The sequence below is a fragment of the Triticum urartu genome, chromosome 5 (genome assembly GCF_003073215.2).
Source record: "Triticum urartu cultivar G1812 chromosome 5, Tu2.1, whole genome shotgun sequence".
Lineage (NCBI taxonomy): Eukaryota > Viridiplantae > Streptophyta > Magnoliopsida > Poales > Poaceae > Triticum > Triticum urartu.
Genome location: NC_053026.1, coordinates 72,402,015 through 72,428,753, shown reverse-complemented (window position 1 = coordinate 72,428,753; position 26,739 = coordinate 72,402,015). Strand labels below are relative to the sequence as shown.

The following is a 26,739-nucleotide window of genomic DNA, read 5'->3' as shown; positions in this document are numbered from 1 at the left end:
GCTATCTATTACCGTTGTTATCAAGTGCCATTATTACAAAAGGGGGTATGTCTAGGACACATCACATCTAACCTGATGTCAATTATGTTTGTGGTCTATTTTTTTTTTGTTCCGGTTTTTTTTTGGTTCCTTGTTGTGTATTTATGAGAGCTTAGATGTGACATTCTTAGAAAACATCTAAATGTGAATTAGGCAAACTGTTACAAAAGCATGAACCAAACGCAATGTTTGTAGATTCTAAACAAGCAACTCATGTGCATCCTCTCTCGTGTATGCTCTGCACTAGGCACCACTGCTCTTGTTCCTAAAGTCTGAAATGGTGCATCCTATTCCAATCAGGCTACCTCGCCAATGTCAGAGATCCAGATTGCTAGATGCTAGCATTTGCTATGAACCCAAAACTCAAGCTGCTACAGGATCATCATACCATGGACGGCTGATGGCAAATTTCATGCATTGCTACAACACCAAAAACATGTCTACACAACAGGATTGCTGCCTGTGAAACTCTGTCGGCAATCAACAATGACAACGGCCACAGTTCAGTTGTTCAGTCAAAAAATCGGCTCGGTGTACGCAAGCTAAGGTAATCTTCTTTCCGAACACCAAACAGCCAGCTACACTATCCATGTCAACTATACTGACCAGAAAGTCAGTTAGGCGGCTTCAGCATCACTAACTAAAACAACCTAGGGTTTTGTTTCATCAGCCAGAGCTTCATTTTCCTTTCGCACTGCTCTTTCTTGGACGGCGGCCCTCAAACAGTACTTCGTACAAAAGCCTCTTGCTTCCCCATTTCCACCACACGGGCCCTGGTCCTCCGGTGAGCATCCTTCTCTTCAGCTTGTTTTCAGCGTTAACTAGACAAAAGCAAGGTGGTCTATTAATCCTCAGATAGCTTCTATGGCATGTAATAAACTAATCTGGTAGTTGAAATCACAAACATCTGGTTATCAAGACCAAAACAACCAGCATGCCCCATGATTCTAGAAGACTGGCTAGAAATCAATACTAGACTAGTGTTAGGAGAGTAAAAATGTAAATTCATTGTTGGTTGTATTGTCCTTACCATATTTGGAAGAAGTCGGCCCCTGCTGCGCTTGAAGTGATGCAAAGATTGGAACTAAAACTGGCCAATATTTTTGCTGGATGTCCAGAACTTGTAAGACAGTCTGCATGCCCTCCCTTGATGGTGCTGCTGCATCTGTGCCATAACTTGGACCGTCCCCGAGTAGGACCTAAATACGTCAAAGTATCATCAGGTTACACTAACAGTGTAATCAATCTCTCTCAGCTGTAATGGTTCCAGCAGTTGTTTGTATTTTTTTATGCATGCACTCCACAACAAAATGAAGGATGGCAATACGAAAACGATGGGGGTAGCTACGACCATAATCTTTGTAGCAAGTATTCATAGTTCATCATACAAATCCCATTTCTTTCTCTGCATTCTACTCAGGCTCTTCAACTATTGATGTCTATGTATACATAAAGATTTTGTCTGTTGATGAACTACGACGATAATGGATGATGCTGAAGCAGCTGATTCCAATCAAACATGTTTCTGTTATTTATACATCCCAATCCCACCTTACAAAAAATATTACCTCCATTCGGAAATACTAATTGAACTAAAACCACGTCAAGTATTTCCGAACGGAGGGAGTAGTTTTTATTGCGAAGAATACATACCTTGACAACTTCAGTTGCAGATGAGGATATAGACCGAAGATTGTATCTGTACATTAATGACGGGACAAAGAAAACAATGGATAAGTGTTGATGTGTGCTTCAATAACAAATAATACCAGATTTTACTTATTTGATAAAAATGAAAAAATATATATATAAGAACACTGGCTCAAAAGTTCAAATATAAGCATCATGGTATGCATCTTAGTTTCCACAACAGACAGGGAATCATCTCTTGTTATGTCAAAATTTCAAATACAAGCATCATGGTATGTATCTAAGTTTCCACAACAGACAGGCAATCATCTCTTGTGATGTTATATTAGTGTCCACAACAGCACAAAATTATAAGAACATTGGCTGCACAAATTATAAGAACGTTTGGATCCATTGCAGATCCAGGAAAAGAAGTACATCTGACCGCACTAGCATTAGATGAACATATATACACATTCTGGTGATGTTAGAAATTTCGCATGTCATATACAAAGCGTGAATGCGACAAAAAACCATGAGCACGATGAAGACACAGGGTTTGGTGTCCAGCTTACAGTGTAAAAGTTACATATCACAAATCCTGCTTAAATTTTAAATTCTAGGTCCTGTCTTCTTCTATTATCTCCGTGAGTTCAGATAAGAATAGGGTACCTACCCTCCCTCAAGTATAACCAACAACTTTCCTTCTGAGCAAGCAGTTAACATGGACGTCATCTGAGAGTATCCGGCAGGAGTGACCTAAAAATAATCAAGTTCAATAATCATTACCATGGATTCACATGATTTAGCCTGCATTGGCATGTCAACCAGAAAAATGAAGCAAAACTTTGCGGGACCCAAGTAGCACACAAGTATGAAATGGATAATACCAAAGTTTGATTGAATGTTAAAGCTGATATCTCAATCAACTTTATCATTTTCTAATTTGAGCAAGCTCTAGTACTAACTACCAGATATGATAAAACAAACTGAATAAATCTCACATCCATGCCAGTTAACTCTTCCCTAAATAAGCAACAACGGTATATAAGCCTAAGATTTATTGATGAAGTTTGGTGGATCGATGTGCTCCCAAAATAAGTACAAAAATGACCATTGTGGTTAAAAGTCTAGCTTCTCCAAGTGAGGAAACCAAAGCAACACATAATTTTCCTACATAATGTGAATATAGTAGGTCAAGCCTATGTTCTAAGAGAAGTCTTCTGCATAAGTCTAAAGTCTTAGCCCAGAATCATCTCAGTTGTCTAATAGAAGACACACAAAATAGGGAATGGCATGTATGTTTTAGAATTCAATAACTAAAATTAGGAGAAATCTTACATCACAACAACCCAGAGGATCACCCCTTGCTGCATCAAATCCTGCAGATATAATGGTGATGTCTGGGGCAAATTCTGTAGCTGCACTCGCACAGGAAAAACACCAATTGAGAATGTGCAGTGCAGACTTATACATCAATAAAAAAACAATGGGGTAATATCACATAAAGAGGTGCCCATGGAAACATGAAAATGAAATGAAGTGTTGTATCCTTAAAAAAAAGGTGTTGTAGACAGACTTTTTTTTTCAAACAAAAATAGCACCATGACATATTTAACAAACAAGTCTTTATTCCATCATGGTGAATACACATCTTACCAATCATTTCTATTAAGGATCTAGAATGCCATGTTAAGACAAAGAAATTACTAACTAAAAAATGAGAATGTCATGGGATGTGAAATGTCTACTGTTAGAAACCCAAGCAGACTAAATATTTACTCTTTTAATCATTACCTATTGGAAGCACCACGTGCTGAAAAGCAAAGATGTAGTCATTGTCTCCAACACCACCACAGCTCCAAGGTATATTTACCGAGAATCCTTTACCATCCAAAACTCCCACCTGCAGTGATGTCGTGCAAGAAATGAGATACAACTTTTCACAGCTTGTATCAAACTTTATTGCAAAAGGAACTATGTCATTGTCAATTGAAACTTGGTTACAGTGGATGGTTGGGTCCAATTGGATGCAGTACAGTTGAACAGTAGCAAAAATTTACTATAACATATGCTAGATATGTATCATCCTAAATAGCAGGCTAATGTATGAAATAGTATACAGACTCAGGTCCTAATAACCTGTTGTCCAAAGCTCTTGGGTTCATTGAATCTTGTCAGGCCATCTCATACAAACAGAGATGAAAAGTTGGATTCCACTAGTAATTAGTTTTCAAGACCCATGCGGTGCTGATGAAAAAGGCAGGGGGGACTTGTATGAGATCTCACATTAGGTGAGGTCGTGAGATCAACCCCAAAAATTCATATTTAGACATTTCGGAAAAATCTATAACATCCATGTGGGGTATGTCTACAACTTCAGAAAAAAAATCAGCTGAAAACTCAATGTACATTTAGAGATTCAAAAAATACAAATTCGAATGTGAATAGTGACAGCTTTGGGTGAATAGTACTTTGACACTATTCAGATCCGATTTTATCTATTTTGTTTCTTTTAATATAGTGGTCGGACCCTTCCCCGGACCCTGCGCAAGCGGGAGCTACATGCACCGGGCTGCCCTTTTTTGTTTCTTTTAATATAAGTTGAATTGGGGGTTGAAACTTTTTGAGGTTGTACATCAAACGTTGATGTGTGTCTACAAAAAATTTGAGAATGTTTGGACATGTATTTTTTTCCAAAAAAATCGATCACATTGATCTCACCTAATGTGAGATCTCACACAAGTCCCCCCTGAAAAAGGCTGTCTATGGCATGTACCAAGGGATATGATGAGTTACATGTGCATCCTTCCTTATACATATTTTCAGCTCAGGCCTTAGTTTCATTCAGTTGTTCTTTTGGTGAATTATGCCAAAACTACAAACACTTTAAAGATAGCCACCTCGTCTGATGCTCCAGTTCCAGGGTAGAAGCTTCCATCCTCATGGCGATGTAATGATATGTACAAAACCTGAAGAATAAAAAGTTATCCATATAAGAATTGCAAATTTGGAAACTGGTAAGCTCATAGTAGTAGCAACACATGCAAACGGAAATACAGTAATTAAAATCAATAACAGATGCACTCAGAAAGGAAGAACATAGAGCAATTAAAAATGTAACTAAATAAAGATGAGAACTCACTGATTTGTTCCCTTCAAATATCTCCTGTGTGCCATTGCCATGGTGCACATCCTGCAATAACAGTTAGAAATGCTACTGATGAGAATGGTAAACGTACTTTTGTATCTATTTACAATAAAATAGATATACTACAAGAAAAAGAATAGGTGCACGCCAACAAAATTTAATGGTGCATATTTAAATGCAAACTTGTGACTAGCATTACCCAGTCAACTATCAAGACTTTCTTAGCGCCTGCTTTTTGTGCAGCTAATGCAGCCACTGCTGCATTGTTGTGAAGACAAAAGCCCATGGCTTGCTTTACCCCAGCATGATGCCCAGGAGGTCTCACCTGTTCTCAGGTAGACAAGAACACAAGGTCAGCATCATGTACAACAAAAATGCAAAGCGGATTGATAAATAATAACCAAGTGCATTATAATGAATGAGATGAAAAACTGAATATATGAGATCATCAGACAGTACCAGCGCAAAGCCATTCCGGACACGGCCAGACACTATCGAACTAGCAAGATCGGCGCATAGGCCTGCTGCAAGTTTGGCAGCACATGCCGAGTGTCCATTCGCGTAAGTATCCGAAGTGAAGTAACTACAGATTGATCCCCAGAATTATGTTATAACAATGAAAACCTTTCCAAAAATGCTAGGACATAAAAATGCCAATACATGCTGAACATGTATCCATTATAATCAAAACAGAAGGTAAAATACTAAACTAAAGACCATACTCACAATGACAGTTCTAATCACAAACTAAACAAGTAATACCTGTAAAGCATGTTCTTTGTCTGCTCTACGCTTTCGACGTGATCTGAAGTATGGACCTAAATTACCAGAGTTTAAACATATGAGGACTATCAAGAAGACTCTGAAATGAACAATGCATACAGGGGTAACACATGGCAGCAAAACTAATGGATCTTTCAAACCACTTGTTGGACTCTTACCATTACGAGTTCCTCCTTAGTGATTTCTCGAGGAGGTACCAAGGCACACTTTGAGGGAAATATTCCTGAAATTGGAAATAATAGTAATTGTTTACTTGATAAGTAGTAGAATAGAAAGGTTGGTTCATCAACCAAGTTTAATTAATATGACTGGCAGGATAATCATGTTATTTGTTATCCTGCTGCAGCACAACATCAACAATCAATAATTATGTTGTGTTTAGAATTATATGATTGATATCTTTAGTTTATACTCCCTCCGTCTGGAAATACTTGTCATCAAAATAAATAAAAGAGGATGTATCTAGACATATATTAGTTCTAGATACATCCTTTTTTATCCATTCTGATGACAAGTATTTTCGGACGGAGGGAGTATTCAATAATATGCCTGAGAACAGTTCAACAGAGCATCATCAAATCATAAAGATCTTGATTGAATATTTGCATAAGAATAATCACAGAACTTGTAGGCAAGAGTTTCTCTGCAGCTTTTCTCTGAAATACACAAAGCTGAAACACTAGTAAATAATTACACTAATCTCTAGTGTGCACCTGCAGCAGCCAGACTGGCAGCAATTGCACGAAGACGGTTGGGTCTTTCTGGATGTGGATTTGGTTTAATTTCCATCTGTTAGGATATAGAAATATGAAATGTCAGTTATAAAAAAAATACACAGTACATTCTGACAGAAAATAGAGGAGGCCAAAAAGACAAGACCTCACAAAGACTATCTTCTGAACTGCAGCTAGTTTTGTGAAATAATTACAAGTATATATGTTTTAAGAAAATAAATCGTCATTTGGTCAAAATGGGCGGAAATACAGAAACTGACATCCCATCTTGAAATATTTTCATACTATTTTAGCTTCGTCTTTCTTTAACATGCTGCAGAAGAAGCATCTCACAGACACAAGAAGCAACCAAATGAAAAGTTTCACTAACACCACAATTAGGAGCACTTAAAGATTTATGACAATCATCCATGCTATTCACAGCAATAAAGAGTGGTCACCCTTGACGTGGGAACACTATATCATGCAGTATGCTAGCTCAAATTACATAAATCACAAGTTCATAGCTTGCCTCACTGTGGAGCAACATTCTTTCATCAAAACCAATCGCTGTAGATACCAGTACCGATGCTGCATAAACAGTGTGACCAAAAGAAGATGTTAATACACATAGGCGCATGAAAAGTTGATGCAGTGGCATACAGTCAATTGCTCTAAACTACTGTGCTAAGCTTGAATACACTCTGTCAAGGTATAAGCATCACACCTTTCCAACTCCTTCTCTATCATCATTCCAATGTTTCTGAATCTCCTCCAAGATAGTTTTACTACATTGAAGAGGAGGCTTCAGACTCAGAGGTAAATTTTTACAGCATGGGGAGGAGGATTTAGCTGGCCAGTCGACCACATATTGGGAAAGACAGGATAGGGATAAGGAGTATGTTCTGTTTGCATTGAACCAAACAGCTGTTCTTTAGTGTAAACGGGTCATTAATCAGATCCATGAATCAAAGGATACTAACTTGAAAAGTCGTTGTGACAGAGGACTATTATTAGTATGTTGCTAATTTAATCAGTATAACATTGGATGTCACCGTTTGTCCACAAAAAGAAGTAAATCATAAAATGTGTCTTACTGTTATTTGCTTTGTACTCAGAGGAGTATAGTTGTGTCTAGGGATGCTACTTCATAGTTGTCATTGGTCTTGGTAAATCAGGTTTAGTAGGGACCTTTTGCTTTGTTAGATTTTGCTTTCTTGGTCTGATTATGTATTAAGGTGTCAAAACTCAAAAGTCTTCCATGGTAGATTTTCTAAAGCTATTCCGGTAAGACTTAGCTAGCCTTATAATTCTAAGTATGAGGAAGGTGAATTTCCTAGGCAATGAAAGTAAGCCTAGGGTATGCTTGGATTGCACCCGAATCTACCTGGCCCGGGATTGGATAGCTGGCAAGTTTTGGCATTGCCACTCCCAATCTATTTTCTTGCCGATGTTGGCCACTACATGGGGAACTATAGCCTCAGCCAATATTTGGGCTAGCCAAAAAAAATATAAGGTAGGCTTGGGCTCAAACCAAGACACCCCTTGTCCATCCTAGTTCTTATTTTTGTATCTTCTTTAGTGTTTTCAGCTGCATTAAAATGTTCCAAACGGCATTATTAATCAATGATGTTTCTATTAAATAAGTTAATAATGATCCGGACAGGGAGATTTTGGAAGTCGATTGTAGACTTTGGTGTGGAAAGCAGATCGTCCATGATCTAGTAGCAAAGACAGTTACAAATTCTATTAAGATGCCATTGGTGTACTCAGGTAAGTTTGTGAAAGGGAATACTGAAATGAGTAATATTCATAACAGATATTTGATACTTGGTGATAGGAAGTAACGGAAAAACATAGCTACTAGTGGAAACGGCACCTGTGTCAGCAGATAACAAAGCTGCCCGCGCAATGTGAGTTTTGAAAACATCATATCCAGCAGCTACTTCAGATCCCTTAAGCTCATGGCAATTCTATTGTATGAGAGAAGAACCAACAAAGAACATGTCAAACATGTGACCGGATATACTCGGATAAAGTTTGTAATGAGCTATATGGCCCGACTAATCACAAAACAAAAGGATCTTACCAGGCAATGTTTAACCTCATCCAAGTTTGGCATTGTACAGTTCAAGCAAAACCATCTGTTTTCAGCCAGGCGAGCAGAAGGTTCCCAGTCAATATCATCATCCTCTTCATCGTTAAAGAAAAACAGATCATCCAGGGTATCTCCAGCTTGTTCTCTATCAGACTCTTGCTGCAGATCATTGCAAGGCATGCAACTTTCATTCTTGGCATGCAGACAACCATGCTGAGCACAAACTGCGCTGTCAATATGTCCTGGCCTTGCTGGCGAACCTTTGGGCCCATCTACTAATAAAGCATTAGCATGATCACAACTAAAACTGCATGTTCCACTTTCTTTCAGGGAAACGCCATTCGCTCTAGGATAAGATGGTTTTCCAACACCATCGCAGCTTTGACATTTGCCATGAAAAGCTTGGTCAGAAACTCCACAGTTCTCACGACCATGGGAAGGGACCTCACCCTTTTTGCTGTTAAGCGGTCTCATGTTGGATGTCATCAGCAGGCACCCAATGTGACCTCAAGTCTGTAACTGCAAGTACAACAAAGACAAGCAGACAAATAAGTATAGCTCAGAACTCCAGGAATTTTTATCTACTCACTTTCAAGTATTACAGGCTGACAATAAAACAAACAGACCTAAGAGCATCCTACCTTAACTATGACTCATAATGAACATCACCAACAGAGAACTGTTTACACATCAAAAATTATGAGCTGCCAATTCAACATCACCACAAAAACGCAGCGACAGCCCACGACATACTTCTCAAAGCGCATAATAGCATCTACTAACATCACACAGAATCTCCTTAAAACCCTTGCAGAACCTCACATCTCTGGCATGTGGCATCTATCTACACCATTAACATGGGGGTTCAATTAAACCCAACAAAAAATGGAAAAACAAGCTGCTAACAGTATTTCGCCAAGTAGCAACAAATCCAAAAGGCTGAATGGATTGAAGTACCCATCCCAGAAACAAACGTTTGGATTAGATTGTTCACAAAAATAGAAAGACCAGGAGAAAATTCTGTGAACAATCCAAGCAAGTCAGGGTTCATCGCTGACAAAAGAGATCAATACACACCAGTCCACTAGGGTGGACAACACCTCAACCTGCGAGATGTGTGCTTCGGTGAAAGGTGGACTACGAATATTCTCCATAGAGTATTTGATGACCACATGACAAGGGCTTGGGCCAAAGTAAGTTTCAATGTTTGACCTTGGGATGAGCTAAGAACTTCAGCGGCCCTAGGGACCGAACAAGTACATATTTACTTCACATTAAATATTTACAATGTTTGGCGGTTGCCCTTTTTATGTTTTTGTTAACATCGTCTAGCCACTAAACCTGTTGCAGCCGGCACAATGTATGGTCACGAGTCACGGCACCAAGCTGGCAGTTCCAACAAAAGAAGAAGATAGTGAGACCCCAATCATTACAGGATGTAATGTAGCAACAGCAAACAGATACATACGGGCATCCTACGTGAACCATGCACCGCCATGACACAAGGCAATGAGCGCGAACCAGGGAAACGCATCAATCAAATGTACTAACTGCCAATTCACAGCCGCCACGCGGCGCAGCGACAAGCCTGCCGCTGTACAGCCGCAAACATACTTGTAAAAAGGATAGGGTGGTTAGCTGGTTACCTGTCATGAAATAAATCGTGCATGATCGCATCTACGGAGATTGCCGCGCAACCTTAAGACCCTTCCAAAACCTTGCCTCCCTCACGCCCTCAAGTGACAATCCCCAATCCACACAAACCCCTTCCGAAACCTCGCATCTCGGTCCGGTTCTCACAAGTGTTCGACATTATCTTAAAAATAATCTCCGTCTACGCAGCCTCCTCAACAACCAAATCCAGAGCCCAACACCGAACACCCACCCAAGCACCCAGCACCCACCCCCATCCTTCCCCCCATCCCATCCCCCAACCTCCGGCCCCAGAGGAAAAGGCGGCCTCGCATCTAGGAAGTAAAGACCGGCGAGACTACCAGGCACGCGAATCGGCCATACCCGAAACCAAAGAAAAACCCTAATCCCCCGCGCACAGCAAAAATCGAAACTACCACGGGGTGCTAGTTCTCGGGCGAAATCCGCGAAACCGCATCGGGGGTGGAAGAAGTCCGCACGAAACCGGCGGAGGAACATGCTGGAGAGGGAGAAGGGAGGGATTAGCGGGCGGGCGAACCTGGGGACGAGCCGCCGGCCGTCGCTCCCGCTCCGGGGTGGGTGCTGCTCACGCGGGACTTGGGGTTTTGGGGATGGATGGCTCCCCTCCTCTGCTCTCCTTGTGCTCGTGCTGCCAGTCGGGTCGAACCAACTGCTGCTGACTTGCTGCTGTCTGCGTTCAACCCCAGCCTTCTGGGTCCACCGGTCATGCTTCTGGTTAGGTGCTTTGTGACCAAAAACGGGACAGGGACAGTCGCAAACTCGCGTGGCTGACAGGGAAAATGCAGGAGCTAGAGCTACGCGCACCAGTCGTCTTCTGTCGGCTCCCTGAACGGAATTCGGATCAATTTAAGTACCGGCCTGCAAATCCGTTCACGAAAAGGGAATAATCCATAAACATGAATACGGGAGCACGCTCATCCAACATTACTCACATACATCTAAAAATAAAAAAGGACGCATCTAGCGGGCGCACGGCCGCCCGGGTGCTTAGCCAGCGGCCCGTCATTTTAGGTAATTTTTTGTCTCTCTTTGTAATTAGAATAGTCGTCTAGTAGTCATTTTTTCTGCTATGTATTAAATGCTAGCATATGTATCTTCTCCTGTGCATGCATATGCATGTGCATGTGTTTGTTTGCATTTATTTTATGATTTTAAAATTTTAAAAAGGCATAACTTTCAATTTGTGTGTCGAAATTCAAATCTGTTTTTACCGTTGAAGCCTTCACGACGTGCTCTTGAAAAGTAGATCCCACGTGGAAATGTTTCGACGAATTAATCTTCCTGCCAACTAAACATCAATATATGTGCAACTAGACTACATGCCGCGCCAACTGAGCATATGTGTATGCCAATAGTTCTTATACCAACTAAACAACAATGTGTGTGCAATTAGACTACATTACCGCGCCAACTGAGCATATGTGTGTCAATAATCCTGTCAACTAAACATCAATGTGTGTGCGACTAGACTACATTGCCACGTCAATTGCGCATATGTCTGTGCAACTAGTGTCCTGCCAACTAAACATCAGTATGTGTGCAACTAGACTAAATTACAAGCCAACTGAGTATATGTGTGTGCAACTAGTCCTTCTACCAACTGAGTATATGTGTGTGCAACTAGTCCTTCTACCAACTAAGTATCAATGTGTGTGCAACTACACTACATTAAAAGTAGGGACAAGGCTTGTAATCCACAACTATATAGTTGGTCGGGGTAGTAGACTAGTTGCACATCAAGTTATTATGGTTGGTAGGTTGCAACCTCATATGAAGTTAGATCATTTAGCTCCAAAGTTGGTTTAAAAAAAGTTGCACCATATAGTACTAAAGTTGCACAATGCAGTATTTTATTTGCACCATATAGCATCAAAGTTGGCATAAAAAAAATTCATCAAAACATACCCATACGGGATCTAGTTTCGAAGATCTCGTCGCGATGAATCCAACGGTGAAAACGGATCTGAATTCCGACGTGTGGTTTAAAAGATATGACTTTTTAAAAATTTAAGAGGCCAAAATAAATGTGCGTGAATCTGTTTCCCAGACCAGTCTGTACACATTTAATGCTAATAATAATATCCACTAGCTGACAAAAAAGACACACATGTGAGTCGGCCGCCCGTTCCTACGAAATAGTGCGCGTGCACTTTGAAAATTTTAGGAATAAAAAAACATTATTCGCATACATTTTAATTCAGTTTTAAACAAACTGGGCGAATTACATATAAACTGAATGCAGACTAAGGCATAGCCTAGTGGTGGGAAGGGGCTGATGCCTTCCCACCCACCCAGGTTCAAGGCTTGGTACTTGCAATTTGGGTTTTGTTGCACCAATTATGCTGTAGGGGGTTCCCCTACAGTCTTTCTATCAAAAAAACACATAAACCGAATGAGTTTTGGGCGGAGGAATAGCCTCCCTCTGCTTCTGTGAAGCACGGGTCAGGGGTGGTTTTTTGGCGAGGGGAGATGAACACCAGCTATGTAACCTGACGATGCGGTGGCGGTGGCCTTCGTGGGATCCAAGCGGCAGCAGTCTTCCATGATCTACTTTTCCTCGCTGTCAGCGGTGGCCGCGGACGTGCCGGCCTTTGCCGACATGGCGTCTTCCCCCGCCTGCCTGACGCGTTGCCGCCATTGCTCGCGATGGGTTTGCCAAAGACGGCGTTATCCAATCTGGACAGGCGAGGAAGGTGTGGCGATGGCAATGGTGACGGCGTCGGATCCGGAGGGTTTGCCAGCAAGCCAACCTTTACCGGGCTGGCTCGCCCGGCAACTCAGGCAACTGCAATGCTAGATAACTCATATTTTGCCGGAGGCCATGGCAGGGGTTGTGCAAGGAGGAGATGGAGAGAACGGAAGCGAGTTGTGGTTCTTGCCTGGCATCTGGACACGTTTATATGGCCGGCGGATGCGAGGAGCTAGCCGGAGAGGTGTTTAATGCTCCCTGACGCATGAACAGGTTCATGTGTGTGGCGCTCGTGGAGTCAAATAGGTCCTCAGTACATGCGCCAGTTTAATGGAGGTAGGCAGGCAGACATATGTCGTTTCAATGCGAAGAGAAGGCGTGCGCAGCAGGTGGCGCTCTCGGTCGGCGAGCCACTTCAATGTCGGCTCCAGTGAGCGGTCGCGTCCACTCTAGGTCGACATGAATGCGGGCTGCTGGCTTTGGGCAGGAATGCGCGCAGGTGCGGGAAAGAGGTTTTTGGTGGGCCATGAAGGAAATATGCCCTAGAGGCAATAATAAAGTTATTATTTATTTCCTTATTTCATGATAAATGTTTATTATTCATGCTAGAATTGTATTAACCGGAAACATAATACATGTGTGAATACATAGACAAACAGAGTGTCACTAGTATGCCTCTACTTGACTAGCTCGTTAATCAAAGATGGTTATGTTTCCTAACCATGGACAAAGAGTTGTTATTTGATTAACGGGATCACATCATTAAGTGAATGATCTGATTGACATGACCCATTCCATTAGCTTAGCACCCGATCGTTTAGTATGTTGCTATTGCTTTCTTCATGACTTATACATGTTCCTATAACTATGAGATTATGCAACTCCCGTTTACCGGAGGAACACTTTGGGTACTACCAAACGTCACAACGTAACTGGGTGATTATAAAGGAGTACTACAGGTGTCTCCAAAGGTACATGTTGGGTTGGCGTATTTTCGAGATTAGGTTTTGTCACTCCGATTGTCGGAGAGGTATCTCTGGGCCCTCTCGGTAATGCACATCACATAAGCCTTGCAAGCATTGCAACTAATGAGTTAGTTGCGAGATGATGTATTACAGAACGAGTAAAGAGACTTGCCGGTAACGAGATTGAACTAGGTATTGGATACCGACGATCGAATCTCGGGCAAGTAACATACCAATGACAAAGGGAACAACGTATGTTGTTATGCGGTCTGACCGATAAAGATCTTCGTAGAATATGTAGGAGCCAATATGGGCATCCAGGTCCCGCTATTGGTTATTGACCAGAGACGTGTCTCGGTCATGTCTACATTGTTCTCGAACCCGTAGGGTCCGCACGCTTAAGGTTACGATGACAGTTATATTATGAGTTTATGCATTTTGATGTACCGAAGGTTGTTCAGAGTCCTGGATGTGATCACGGACATGACGAGGAGTCTCGAAATGGTCGAGACATAAAAATGATATATTGGAAGCCTATATTTGGACATCGGAAGTGTTCCGGGTGAAATCGGGATTTTACCGGAGTACCGGGAGGTTACCGGAACCCCCCGGAGCCATATGGGCCTTATGGGCCTTAGTGGAAAGGAGAAAGGGCAGCCCAAGGTGGCGCGCGCCTCCCCCCTCCCCTAGTCCTATTAGGACTAGAGAGGTGGCCGGCCCCCCTCTCTCTCTTTCCCCCTCGGGGAATCCTAGTCCAACTAGGATTGGAGGGGGGTCCTACTCCCGGGAGGAGTAGGACTCCTCTGCGCCCTCCCTGGCCGGCGGCCCCTCCCCCTTGGCTCCTTTATATACTGAAGGCAGAGGCACCCCAGAAACACACAAGTTTGATCCACGTGATCTATTCCTTAGCCGTGTGCGGTGCCCCCAGCCACCATAGTTCTCGATAATACTGTAGCGAAGTTTAGGCGAAGCCCTGCTGCTGTAGTACATCAAGATCGTCACCACGCCGTCGTGCTGACGGAACTCTTCCCCGACACTTTGCTGGATCGGAGTCCGGGGATCGTCATCGAGCTGAACGTGTGCTCGAACTCGGAGGTGCCGTAGTTTCGGTGCTTGATCGGTTGGATCGTGAAGACGTACGACTACTTCCTCTACGTTGTGTCAACGCTTCCGCAGTCGGTCTGCGTGGGTACGTAGACAGCACTCTCCCCTCTCGTTGCTATGCATCACCATGATCTTGCGTGTGCGTAGGAATTTTTTTGAAATTACTACGAAACCCAACAGTGGTATCAGAGCCTAGGTTTTATGTGTTGATGTTATATGCACGAGTAGAACACAAGTGAGTTGTGGGCGATATAAGTCATACTGCTTACCAGCATGTCATACTTTGGTTCGGCGGTATTGTTGGATGAAGCGGCCGGACCGACATTACGCGTACGCTTACGCGAGACCGGTTCTCCCGACGTGCTTTGCACAAAGGTGGCTAGCGGGTGACAGTTTCTCCAACTTTAGTTGAACCGAGTGTGGCTACGCCCGGTCCTTGCGAAGGTTAAAACAGCACCAACTTGACAAACTATCGTTGTGGTTTTGATGCGTAGGTAAGATTGGTTCTTGCTTAAGCCCGTAGCAGCCACGTAAAACTTGCAACAACAAAGTAGAGGACGTCTAACTTGTTTTTGCAGGGCATGTTGTGATGTGATATGGTCAAGATGTGATGAGATATAAGTTGTTGTATGAGATGATCATGTTTTGTTGAAGTTATCGGCAACTGGCAAAATCCTTATGGTTGTCTCTCTATTGCATAAGATGCAAGCGCCAAATAATTGCTTTACTTTATCGCTATGCGATAGCAATAGTTGCAAGAGCAATTGTTGGCGAGACGACCATGTAAGACGACACATTGATATAGATCAAGATGATGGAGATCATGGTGTCATGCCGGTGACGATAGAGATCATGACAGTACTTTGGAGATGGAGATCAAAGGCGCAAGATGATGATGGCCATATCATGTCACATATTTTGATTGCATATGATGTTTATCTTTTATACATCTTATTTTTGCTTTGTTTGACGGTAGCATTTAAGATGATCTCTTACTAATTATCAAGAAGTGTTCTCTTTGAGTATACACCGTTGCCAATGTTCGTCGTGCCCAGACACCACGTGATGATCGGGTGTGATAAGCTCTACGTCCATCTACAACGGGTGCAAGCCAGTTTTGCACACGCAGAATACTCAGGTTAAACTTGACGAGCCTAGCATATGCAGATATGGCCTCGGAACACTGAGACCGAAAAGTCGAGCGTGAATCATATAGTAGATATGATCAACATAGAGATGTTCACCATTGAAAACTACTCCAGCTCACGTGATGATCGGTTATGGTTTAGTTGATATGGATCACGTAATCACTTAGAAGATTAGAGGGATGTCTATCTAAGTGGGAGTTCTTAAGTAATATGATTAATTGAACTTAAATTTATCATGAACTTAGTCCTGGTAGTATTAGCATTATCTATGTTGTAGATCAATAGCTCGCGTTTGTTGCTTCTATGTTTTATTTTGATATGTTCCTAGAGAAAATTTTTGAAAGATGTTAGTAGCAATGATGCGGATTGGATCCGTGATCTGAGGTTTATCCTCATTGCTGCACAGAAGAATTATGTCCTTGATGCACCGCTAGGTGACAGACCTATTGCAGGAGCAGATGCAGACGTTATGAACGTTTGGCTAGCTCAATATGATGACTACTTGATAGTTTAGTGCACCATGCTTAACGGCTTAGAATCGGGACTTCAAAGACGTTTTGAACGTCATGGACCATATGAGATGTTCCAGGAATTGAAGTTAATATTTCAAGCAAATACCCGAGTTGAGAGATATGAAGTCTCCAACAAGTTCTATAGCTAAAAGATGGAGGAGAATCGCTCAACTAGTGAGCATGTGCTCAGATTGTCTGGGTACTACAATCGCTTGAATCAAGTGGGAGTTAATCTTCCAGATAAAATAGTGATTGACAGAATTCTCTAGTCACCATCACCAAGTTAGTAGAACTTCGTGATGAACTATAATATGCAAGGGAGACTAAAGTGATTCCCAAGCTCTTCGTGATGTTGAAATCGACGAAGGTAGAAATCAAGAAAGAGCATCAAGTGTTGATGGTAGACAAGACCACTAGTTTCAATAAAAGGGCAAAGGGAAGAAGGAACTTCAAGAAGAACGGCAAGCAAGTTGCTGCTCAAGTGAAGAACCAAGTCTGGACCTAAGCCTGAGAACTAAGTGCTTCTACTGCAAAGGGACTGGTCACTGAAGCGGAAACCCCAAGTATTAGGCGGATAAGAAGGATGGCAAAGTGAACAAAGGTATATTTGATATACATGTTATTGATGTGTACTTTACTAGTGTTTATAGCAACCCCTCGGTATTTGATACTGGTTCAGTTGCTAAGAGTAGTAACTCAAAATGGGAGTTGCAAAATAAATAGAGACTAGTTAAGGGTGAAGTGACGATGTGTGTTGGAAGTGGTTCCAAGATTGATATGATCATCATCACACACTCCCTATACCTTCGGGATTAGTGTTGAACCTAAATAAGTGTTATTTGGTGTTTGCGTTGAGCATAAATATGATTGGATCATGTTTATTGCAATATGATTATTCATGTAAGTTAGAGAATAATTGTTGTTCTTTTTACATGAATAAAACCTTCGATGGTCATACACCCAATGAAAATGGTTTGTTGGATCTCGAGCATGGTGATACACATTTTCATAATATTGAAACAAAAAGATGAAATTAATAATGATAGTGCACTTATTTGTGCACTGCCGTTTAGGTCATATTGGTGTAAAGCGCATGAAGAAACTCCATGCTGATGGGATTTTGGAATCACTTGATTATGAATCACTTGATGCTTGCGAACCACGCCTCATGGGCAAGATGACTAAGACTCCGTTCTCCGGAGCGAGCAACTGACTTATTGGAAATAATACATACTGATGTATGCGGTCCGATGAGTGTTAAGGCTCACGGCAAGTATCGTTATTTTCTGAACTTCACAGAGATTTGAACAGATATGGGTATATCTACTTGATGAAACATAAGTCTGAAACATTTGAAAAGTTCAAAGAATTTCAGAGTAAAGTGGAAAATCATCGTGACAAGAAAATAAAGTTTCTACGATCTTATCGCGAGACAAATATTTGAAGTTACGAGTTTGGTCTTCATTAAAACAATGTGGAATAGTTTCACAAACTCATGCCACATGGAACACCACAGCATAATGGTGTGTCCGAACATCATAACCGTACTTTATTGGATATAGTGCAATCTATGATGTCTCTTACCGATCTACCACTATCGTTTTGGGGTTATGCATTAGAGACAGTCTGCATTCACGTTAAATAGGGCACCATCTAAATCCGTTGAGACGACACCGTGTGAACTATGGTTTGGCAAGAAACCTAAGCTGTCGTTTCCTAAAGTTTGGGGTTGCGATGCTTATATGAAAAAGTTTCATCCTGATAAGCTCAAACTCAAATCGGAGAAGTGTGTCTTCATAGGATATCCAAAGGAAACTATTGGATACGCCTTCTATCACAGATCCGAAGGCAAGACTTTTGTTGCTAAATTCGGAAACTTTCTGGAGAAGGAGTTTCTCTCGAAAGAAGTGAGTGGGAGGAAAGTAGAACTTGACGAGGTAACTGTACCTGCTCCCTTATTGGAAAGTAGTAAATCACAGAAAACTGTTTCTGTGACACCTACACCAGTTAGTGAGGAAGCTAATGATGATGATCATGAAACTTCAGAACAAGATACTACTGAACCTCGTAGATCAACCAGAGTAAGATCCGCGCCAGAGTGCTACGGTAATCCTGTTCTGGAAGTCATGCTACTAGATCATGATGAACCTACAAACTACGAAGAAGCGATGGTGAGCCCAGATTCCGCAAAGTGGCTTGAAGCCATGAAATCTGAGATATGATCCATGTATGAGAACAAAGTATGGACTTTGGTTGACTTGCCCGATGATCGGCAAGCCATAGAAAATAAATGGATCTTCAAGAGGAAGACGGACGCTGATAGTAGTGTTACTATCTACAAAGCTAGAATTGTCGCAAAAGGTTTTCGACAAGTTCAAGGTGTTGACTACGATGAGATTTTCTCACTCGTATCTATGCTTAAGTCTGTCCGAATCACGTTAGCAATTGCCGCATTTTATGAAATCTGGCAAATGGATAAACAAAACTGCATTCCTTAATGGATTTACTAAAGAAGAGTTGTATACGATGCAACTAGAAGGTTTTGTCGATCCTAAAGGTGTTAACTAAATATGCAAGCTCCAGCGATCCATCTATGGACTGGTGCAAGAATCTCGGAGTTGGAATATATGCTTTGATAAGTTGATCAAAGCATATAGTTTTATACAGACTTGCGGTGAAGCCTGTATTTACAAGAAAGTGAGTGGGAGCACTACAGCATTTCTGATAAGTATATGTGAATGACATATTGTTGATCGGAAATAATGTAGAATTATTCTGTAAAGCATAAAGGAGTGTTTGAAAGGAGTTTTTCAAAGAAAGACTTCGGTAAAGCTGCTTACATATTGAGCTTCAAGATCTATAGAGATAGATCAAGACACTTGATAAGTTTTTTCAATGAGTACATACCTTGACAAGATTTTGAAGTAGTTCAAAATGGAACAGTCAAAGAAAAGGTTTCTTGCCTGTGTTACAAGGTGTGAAGTTGAGTAAGACTCAAAGCCCGACCACGGTAGAAGATAGAAAGAGAATGAAAGGCATTCCCTATGCCTCAGTCATAGGTTCTATAAAGTATGCCATGCTGTATACCAGATCTATTGTATACCCTACCACTGAGTTTGGTAAGGGAGTACGATAGTGATCTAGGAGTAGATCACTGGACAGCGGTCAAAATTATCCTTAGTGGAATAAGGATATGTTTCTTGATTATGAAAGTGAAAAAAAAGGTTCGTCGTAAAGGGTTACGCCGATGCAAGTTTTGATACTAATCTAGATGACTCTAAGTCTCGGTCTAGATACATATTGAAAGTGGGAGCAATTAGCTAGAGTAGCTCCATGCAGAGCATTGTTGACATAGAAATTTGCAAAATACATGCGGATCTGAATGTGGCAGACCCGTTGACTAAGATTCTCTCACAAGCAAAACATGATCACACCTTAGTACTCCTTGGGTGTTAATCACATAGCGATGTGAACTAGATTACTAAATCTAGTAAACCCTTTGGGTGTTGGTCACATGGCGATGTGAACTATGGGTGTTAATCACATGATGATGTGAACTATCGATGTTAATCACATGGTGATGTGGTCTAGATTATTGACTCTAGTGCAAGTGGGGGACTGAAGGAAATATGCCCTAGAGGCAATAATAAAGTTATTATTTATTTCCTTATTTCATGATAAATGCTTATTATTCATGCTAGAATTGTATTAACCGGAAACATAATACATGTGTGAATACATAGACAAACAGAGTGTCACTAGTATGCCTCTACTTGACTAGCTCGTTAATCAAAGATGGTTATGTTTCCTAACCATAGGACAAAGAGTTGTCATTTGATTAACGGGATCACATCATTAGGTGAATGATCTGATTGACATGACCCATTCCATTAGCTTAGCACCCGATCGTTTAGTATGTTGCTATTGCTTTCTTCATGACTTATACATGTTCCTATAACTATGAGATTATGCAACTCCCGTTTACCGGAGGAACACTTTGGGTACTACCAAACGTCACAACGTAACTGGGTGATTATAAAGGAGTACTACAGGTGTCTCCAAAGGTACATGTTGGGTTGGCGTATTTTGAGATTAGGTTTTGTCACTCCGATTGTCGGAGAGGTATCTCTGGGCCCTCTCGGTAATGCACATCACATAAGCCTTGCAAGCATTGCAACTAATGAGTTAGTTGCGAGATGATGTATTACAGAACGAGTAAAGAGACTTGCCGGTAACGAGATTGAACTAGGTATTGGATACCGACGATCGAATCTCGGGCAAGTAACATACCAATGACAAAGGGAACAACGTATGTTGTTATGCGGTCTGACCGATAAAGATCTTCGTAGAATATGTAGGAGCCAATATGGGCATCCAGGTCCCGCTATTGGTTATTGACCAGAGACGTGTCTCGGTCATGTCTACATTGTTCTCGAACCCGTAGGGTCCGCACGCTTAAGGTTACGATGACAGTTATATTATGAGTTTATGCATTTTGATGTACCGAAGGTTGTTCGGAGTCCCGGATGTGATCATGGACATGACGAGGAGTCTCGAAATGGTCGAGACATAAAAATTGATATATTGAAAGCCTATATTTGGACATCGAAGTGTTCCGGGTGAAATCGGGATTTTACCGGAGTACCGGGAGGTTACCGGAACCCCCCGGGAGCCATATGGGCCTTTATGGGCTTTAGTGGAAAGGGGAAAGGGGCAGCCCAAGGTGGCCGTGCGCCTCCCCCCTCCCCTAGTCCTATTAGGACTAGGAGAGGTGGCCGGCCCCCCTCTCTCTCTTTCCCCCTCGGGGAATCCTAGTCCAACTAGGATTGGGGGGGTCCTACTCCCGGGAGGAGTAGGACTCCTCCTGCGCCCTCCTCCTGGCCGGCGGCCCCCTCCCCCTTGGCTCCTTTATATACTGAGGCAGAGGCACCTAGAAACACACAAGTTGATCCACGTGATCTATTCCTTAGCCGTGTGCGGTACCCCCAGCCACCATATTCCTCGATAATACTGTAGCGGAGTTTAGGCGAAGCCCTGCTGCTGTAGTACATCAAGATCGTCATCACACCGTCGTGCTGACGGAACTCTTCCCCGACACTTTGCTAGATCAGAGTCCGGGGATCGTCATCGAGCTGAACGTGTGCTCAAACTCGGAGGTGCCGTAGTTTCGGTGCTTGATCGGTTGGATCGTGAAGACGTACGACTACTTCCTCTACGTTGTGTCAACGCTTCCGCAGTCGGTCTGCGTGGGTACGTAGACGGCACTCTCCCCTCTCGTTGCTATGCATCACCATGATCTTGCGTGTGCGTAGGAATTTTTTTGAAATTACTATGAAACCCAACAGGCCAGGTCACTCAGACGCAGGTGTGGCAGTGGTTCATACACACGCAAAGCCCTCCCCCCTCGAAAATAAATTTATGTATGATTTACGAGGAAAAGTGTCGTCTGGGCCGCCGAACGGACAGACGCGAAACCGCGTTGGATGGTAAAACATGTCTAGACCAAGCGGTCTGAATGGTTGCAGATGGTTTGAGGGTCAGCGTTGAAGATACCCTAAGAGCTATATCATCAAAAAGTGATTGGAGTAAAATTTACATCATCAAAACATCCAACTCCAACGGATAATGTAAAATAGAGCAACACAAATTTATTCTTCACAATTACATATCCGTTGAACAAAACTTAACATATAATGTTCCTGGAGGCCCGGTGGATCCCAATTCTAGCCAGTGGAAGGGTTCCGTTTTTAGGTAAAAATATAGTTTTGATAGAATTTATGTCCTACTTAGAAAGGCGAGGCGGCGACGACTTACTGGGGATGGGATAATATTCTTCCTGTCTAGCCTTTGTCTCGGTAGTGCTTCTAATGTCGTTGAAGGGCATGTGAAGGTTTGTCTCTGACGATCTCGCAAGATTTGGTCGGCTTTTGTCTTTTTTCTCCGTGGGAAACCATCTGATCTATTCATTTTCAATTATGATAATAAGCCGAACACCGAAAAAAAATAAAAATTACATCGAGATTCATAGACCACATATGCGACCACACAAGCACTGAGGCGAGCCAAAGGCGCACCGCCATCATCATCCGTACCTCACCGGAGCCGAACAAAACTTGTTGTAATAAACAATTAGGAAGTCATTCTACTAAGACCCCATAGAACTAGCACACTAGAATAGCACACGAACGTAGAGGAACGACGACCAGATCCACCAAAGGCAGATCCTTCGGAGACACACCTCCACTTGCCCACCAATGATGCTAGATGCGCTACCGGGACGGGGGCTAGATGGAGGAACCTTATTTCATCTTCAGGGAGCCGTTGCCGCCTCGCTTTGCTAAGAAAGACATAAACCCTAACAGAACTCAAAGAAACATATAAAGTCGGAGTTATCCCACCGGCAAAGACCGGGATCCATCGCGTCTCCATGGTCCTAAGGATAGAGGAGACGAGGCGGACCGGCGGCAATGCCTATGGGAGGCAGAAGAAACCTAATCTTTTCTAGGAGGAGGCAAGAGGCTTGATGGATCCGTTTGGATCTGTTTTTCGTTCGTCAATGTTCGTGTGTCTACAGTTGGATCTTTTCAATCTACGCTCCTCTACATAGACGACAGTTGCTGTTGTGATGCATTGGTCCTTGGGGGCTTAGCACGGTAACTTAAGAATTGTTTACTATAACATTTGTTGCCCAACTCTGATGATGGGCGCAATGACGACATCACATTTTGGGTCCGCTTCAGTGTTTGTAATCATCGTTAGTCTACGGACTAGGATATAATTTTTATATCTAGTTTTATTTCGCATTAATTTTAGTGATGATGGATAGATCGACGAAGTTTTTTTAAACAAAAAGGATACTCCCTCCATCCATATATATACGGCTTAATGCATTTTCCGAGATTGCTTTTGGCTATTGACAAAATTAATATATATGTGATGCATAACGTGAAAATTATATCATTAGAAACTTCTTTCACGTACAAATTTAATGATGTGCTTTGTGCATGATGCATGTCATATATTAATTCTAATATATGGTCAAAGTTAACCTCAAAAAATGCATTAGGCCTATATAGATGGATAGAGGGAGTAACACGTTGTAAAATGTTGATGTCATCGCACAGGTCACTGTTTAAGGCAGGTTTTTTTTCGAACACAATCTAGACGCAAGCACTCATATACACACACGTATACACTCATCACTATAAACGCACACCCTATCTCTATGAGCACCTTCGAAAGACTGAACCGACATATCATCTTGAAATTTACGAAGTCACTGTAGGCACCGCGTCGTCGACGGAAACGTCTCCTTCCACTGAATATGCATCGTCAGAAATCCTGAAACAAATCCAGATAAATACGAACATCGGGACTTGAACCCTGATTTTTTTTAAGAAAAAAAGAATGATCCCCGGCCTCTGCATCAGGACTTGAACCCTGATGTGCTAGAGATACCACATTCGGTGTAACCATCCAAGCACAAACTGACTCGCCTGTTTAAGACAGGTTGAGGGTGCAAAGGGAAATGATTGTCTACGTTAATCTGAATTGTTTATGTTAATTCGTGTGGAAATGGCCGGGCTGGAGTACTTTTTTTGGCATCGATTCCAATTGTTCAGCGTGCGGCCAATTTGAGCATATACGATTACGCGGACTGCCCGACCATGGCTCCTGTTTCCACCTCGATTCCAAAGTGGATAGAATTGTTAATTCAATCCACGAAATGGTCGCCGATGCCCACCAGTGATACGATTTTGCTCCGGGAGCCATGCCCGAGGCGTGCTGCAACACTGCAATCGTGCACACACTTCGCTTCCGCTCGTCGGAAACTCGACCGCGCGCGACCGCGGCCATGGATCCGGACACCGAGGTCGACTTCGACTTCTCGCCGTTCCTCATCCGCTACAAGAGCGGCCGCGTCCACCGTCTCATGGGCGCGTCCAGAGTCGACGCCGGCACGGACGCCGCCACGGGCGTCACCTGCAAGGACGTCGTCATCGACGCCGACGCCGGCCTGGCCGCGCGGCTCTACCTGCCCAAGGACGTCCCGCGGTCCGAGAAGCTCCCCGTCCTCGTCTACTTCCACGGGGGCGCCTTCGCCGTCCACTCGGCCTTCTCCGGCACGCACCACCGCTTCCTCAACGCCCTCGTGGCCGCGGCCGGCGTCGTGGCCGTGTCAGTCGACTACCGCCTCGCGCCCGAGCACCCGCTCCCGGCCGCCTACGACGACGCGTGGGCGGCGCTCCGCTGGGCCCTGGCGAGCTGCGCGCCGGCCGCCGGGCGGGAGCCGTGGCTGGCCGAGCACGGCGACGCTGCGCGCGTCTTCGTCGCGGGCGACAGCGCCGGCGCCAACATCGCGCACCACATGGCGACAAGGGCCGGCGGCGGAGAGAACGGGATGCCGGCGGGCGCGCGGATCGAAGGGCTGGTGCTCCTGCACCCGTACTTCCGCGGCAAGGATCTGGTGCCGTCGGAGGGCGCGGACCCCAGGTTCCTGCAGAGGGTGGAGAGGTCGTGGGGCTTCGTGTGCGCGGGGAGGTACGGGGCCGACCACCCGTTCATCAACCCGCTGGCGATGCCGGCGGAGGAGTGGGCGGCGCTCGGCTGCCGGCGAGCACTTGTCACCGTGGCGGAGCTGGACACGATGCGGGACAGGGGCCGGAGGTACGTGGAGGCGCTGAGGGGGAGCGCGTGGACAGGGGAGGAGGCGGTGCTGTACCAGACCGGCGGCGAGGGGCACGTCTACTTCCTGGAGAAGTCCGGCTGGGGCGACAAGGCGGAGAGGGAGATGGACGCCGTCGTCTCGTTCATCAAGCGGAGCTAGGAAACGAAACGATCGATGTTGGGTTCATCTGTGATCTGTCACCGCCGATGGTGGAATTAACGCATGATTTGTTGGACCTTTTGCTCAGATTGTTCCCGGGTTTTCCAAATCATTGTTCCTTTCTGCTCTTGTGCTTGAGCTAGGAGCCACTGCTTCTGTTGTTGGCTTCAATGATTACTTTCCTTTTTATTTCAGGCTCAGCAATTTCTTTTTAACACATATACACTCGTATCTATAAATACACACGCACGCATACCTTATCTATAAAAGCATATCCGACAGACCAGGTCGGTATATCATTTTAAGATTGATGAAGTCGTCACAGGCGTTTTTGTACGTCGACGAAAACATCTCCTCACACTCAACACACATCAACACACATTACTTGAAGGTCTGAAATACATCTAAAAAAATACGACCCCCAATGTCAAGGTTAGAACTTGAATCCTAATGGATTGGTTCCACGACTCCGGTTCTACCATAAAAAATCTGACCATCTAAACTATGCTCAATTTGCTTCCGAGCTTAGTTGTTGATGGGTGGAGATGGCTAAGGGCAAATCTTTGTAAACTTGGCTGCTGCATATTTCTTTAATCTTTCTTTCTTGATGATAACGACATGGCCCCATGCGATTTTATGTTAGAATTGTGTCGAATGCACTGTATAAAATACTTCCTCCATTTCATAATATAGTGGGTTCACACTTTTTGAGATTCAACATTGATCATAAATTAGACCAATAATATATAAATTATTTTATTGAAAATTTATACCTTTGAAAACTTCTTTCGAATACGAATTCAAGGTATCTGTCGCGCTCCCGCCGCAGTCACCCATGTTGATTAAAATTATGATTAAAGTTAAATCTCGAAAAGCATGAACGTGCTACATTATGAAATGGAGGGAGTATGTTATAATTGGAGTTGCATTCGTAGAGCGTGTAGACAGGATACAAAGTCGTGCTCGGATAAATAGTGATTGACACATGATTAAAATATGTCAATGTCGTCTGGAAGAACAAACATATGTTAACATAATGACACATGCGCACAAGGAATCCGATGATATGTGTCAACACCATGGCAATTCCTTTGACACCACTATTTCCGAGTGTCATTTTGCTCTCTACCCAGGTGAAAATCCATCCAGGTAGACGATAAACTTCAAAAAATAGTATAATGAATTATGATAGTTTTAGACAAACATTCTTGCAGTAATGAATTATGATAGTTTTAGGGGGGACACTAGGCGTCGGCCGGCGGATCTTTTAAAAAGATCCGCCGCCTTCGCATCCATTTGGTCAGGGCAATCCAGTGGCGCGGTTCCTTCCTCAGCGTTGCAACAGACCTCTTGTTGCAGAAACATTTGAAATAGAGGTGTTGTTGCAGAGTTTTTTTTGTCTGAACT

At 43.2% G+C, this 26,739-nt stretch overlaps 2 protein-coding genes across 3 annotated transcripts; one reads left to right on the top strand and one right to left on the bottom strand.

The window, feature by feature from the left end:
• Positions 1-411: 411 nt before the first annotated feature.
• LOC125507954 (histone deacetylase 15) lies at positions 412-10,766 on the bottom strand. 2 transcript variants are annotated; one of them, XM_048672497.1, is made up of 17 exons: positions 10,605-10,766; positions 8,405-8,932; positions 8,195-8,288; positions 6,848-6,906; positions 6,316-6,391; positions 5,761-5,825; positions 5,582-5,637; positions 5,279-5,402; positions 5,019-5,144; positions 4,814-4,864; positions 4,572-4,640; positions 3,466-3,574; positions 3,010-3,089; positions 2,345-2,427; positions 1,693-1,738; positions 1,070-1,238; positions 412-860 (listed from the first exon to the last, which is right to left on the bottom strand). In XM_048672497.1, the coding sequence occupies exons 2-17, from the start codon at positions 8,897-8,899 to the stop codon at positions 718-720; spliced, it is 1,845 nt and encodes a 614-aa protein (XP_048528454.1). In that variant the 5' UTR covers positions 8,900-8,932; positions 10,605-10,766; the 3' UTR covers positions 412-717. The 2 variants fall into 2 exon arrangements, with proteins under 2 accessions (XP_048528454.1, XP_048528455.1); XM_048672498.1 differs by lacking the exons at positions 8,405-8,932; positions 10,605-10,766 and adding an exon at positions 7,043-7,103.
• Positions 10,767-24,108: 13,342 nt separating this feature from the next.
• On the top strand, positions 24,109-25,526 carry LOC125507953 (probable carboxylesterase 13). The gene has a single exon (XM_048672496.1). It carries the CDS (start codon positions 24,277-24,279, stop codon positions 25,330-25,332), a length of 1,056 nt encoding a protein of 351 aa, XP_048528453.1. The 5' UTR covers positions 24,109-24,276; the 3' UTR covers positions 25,333-25,526.
• The last annotated feature ends 1,213 nt before the right edge of the window (positions 25,527-26,739 follow it).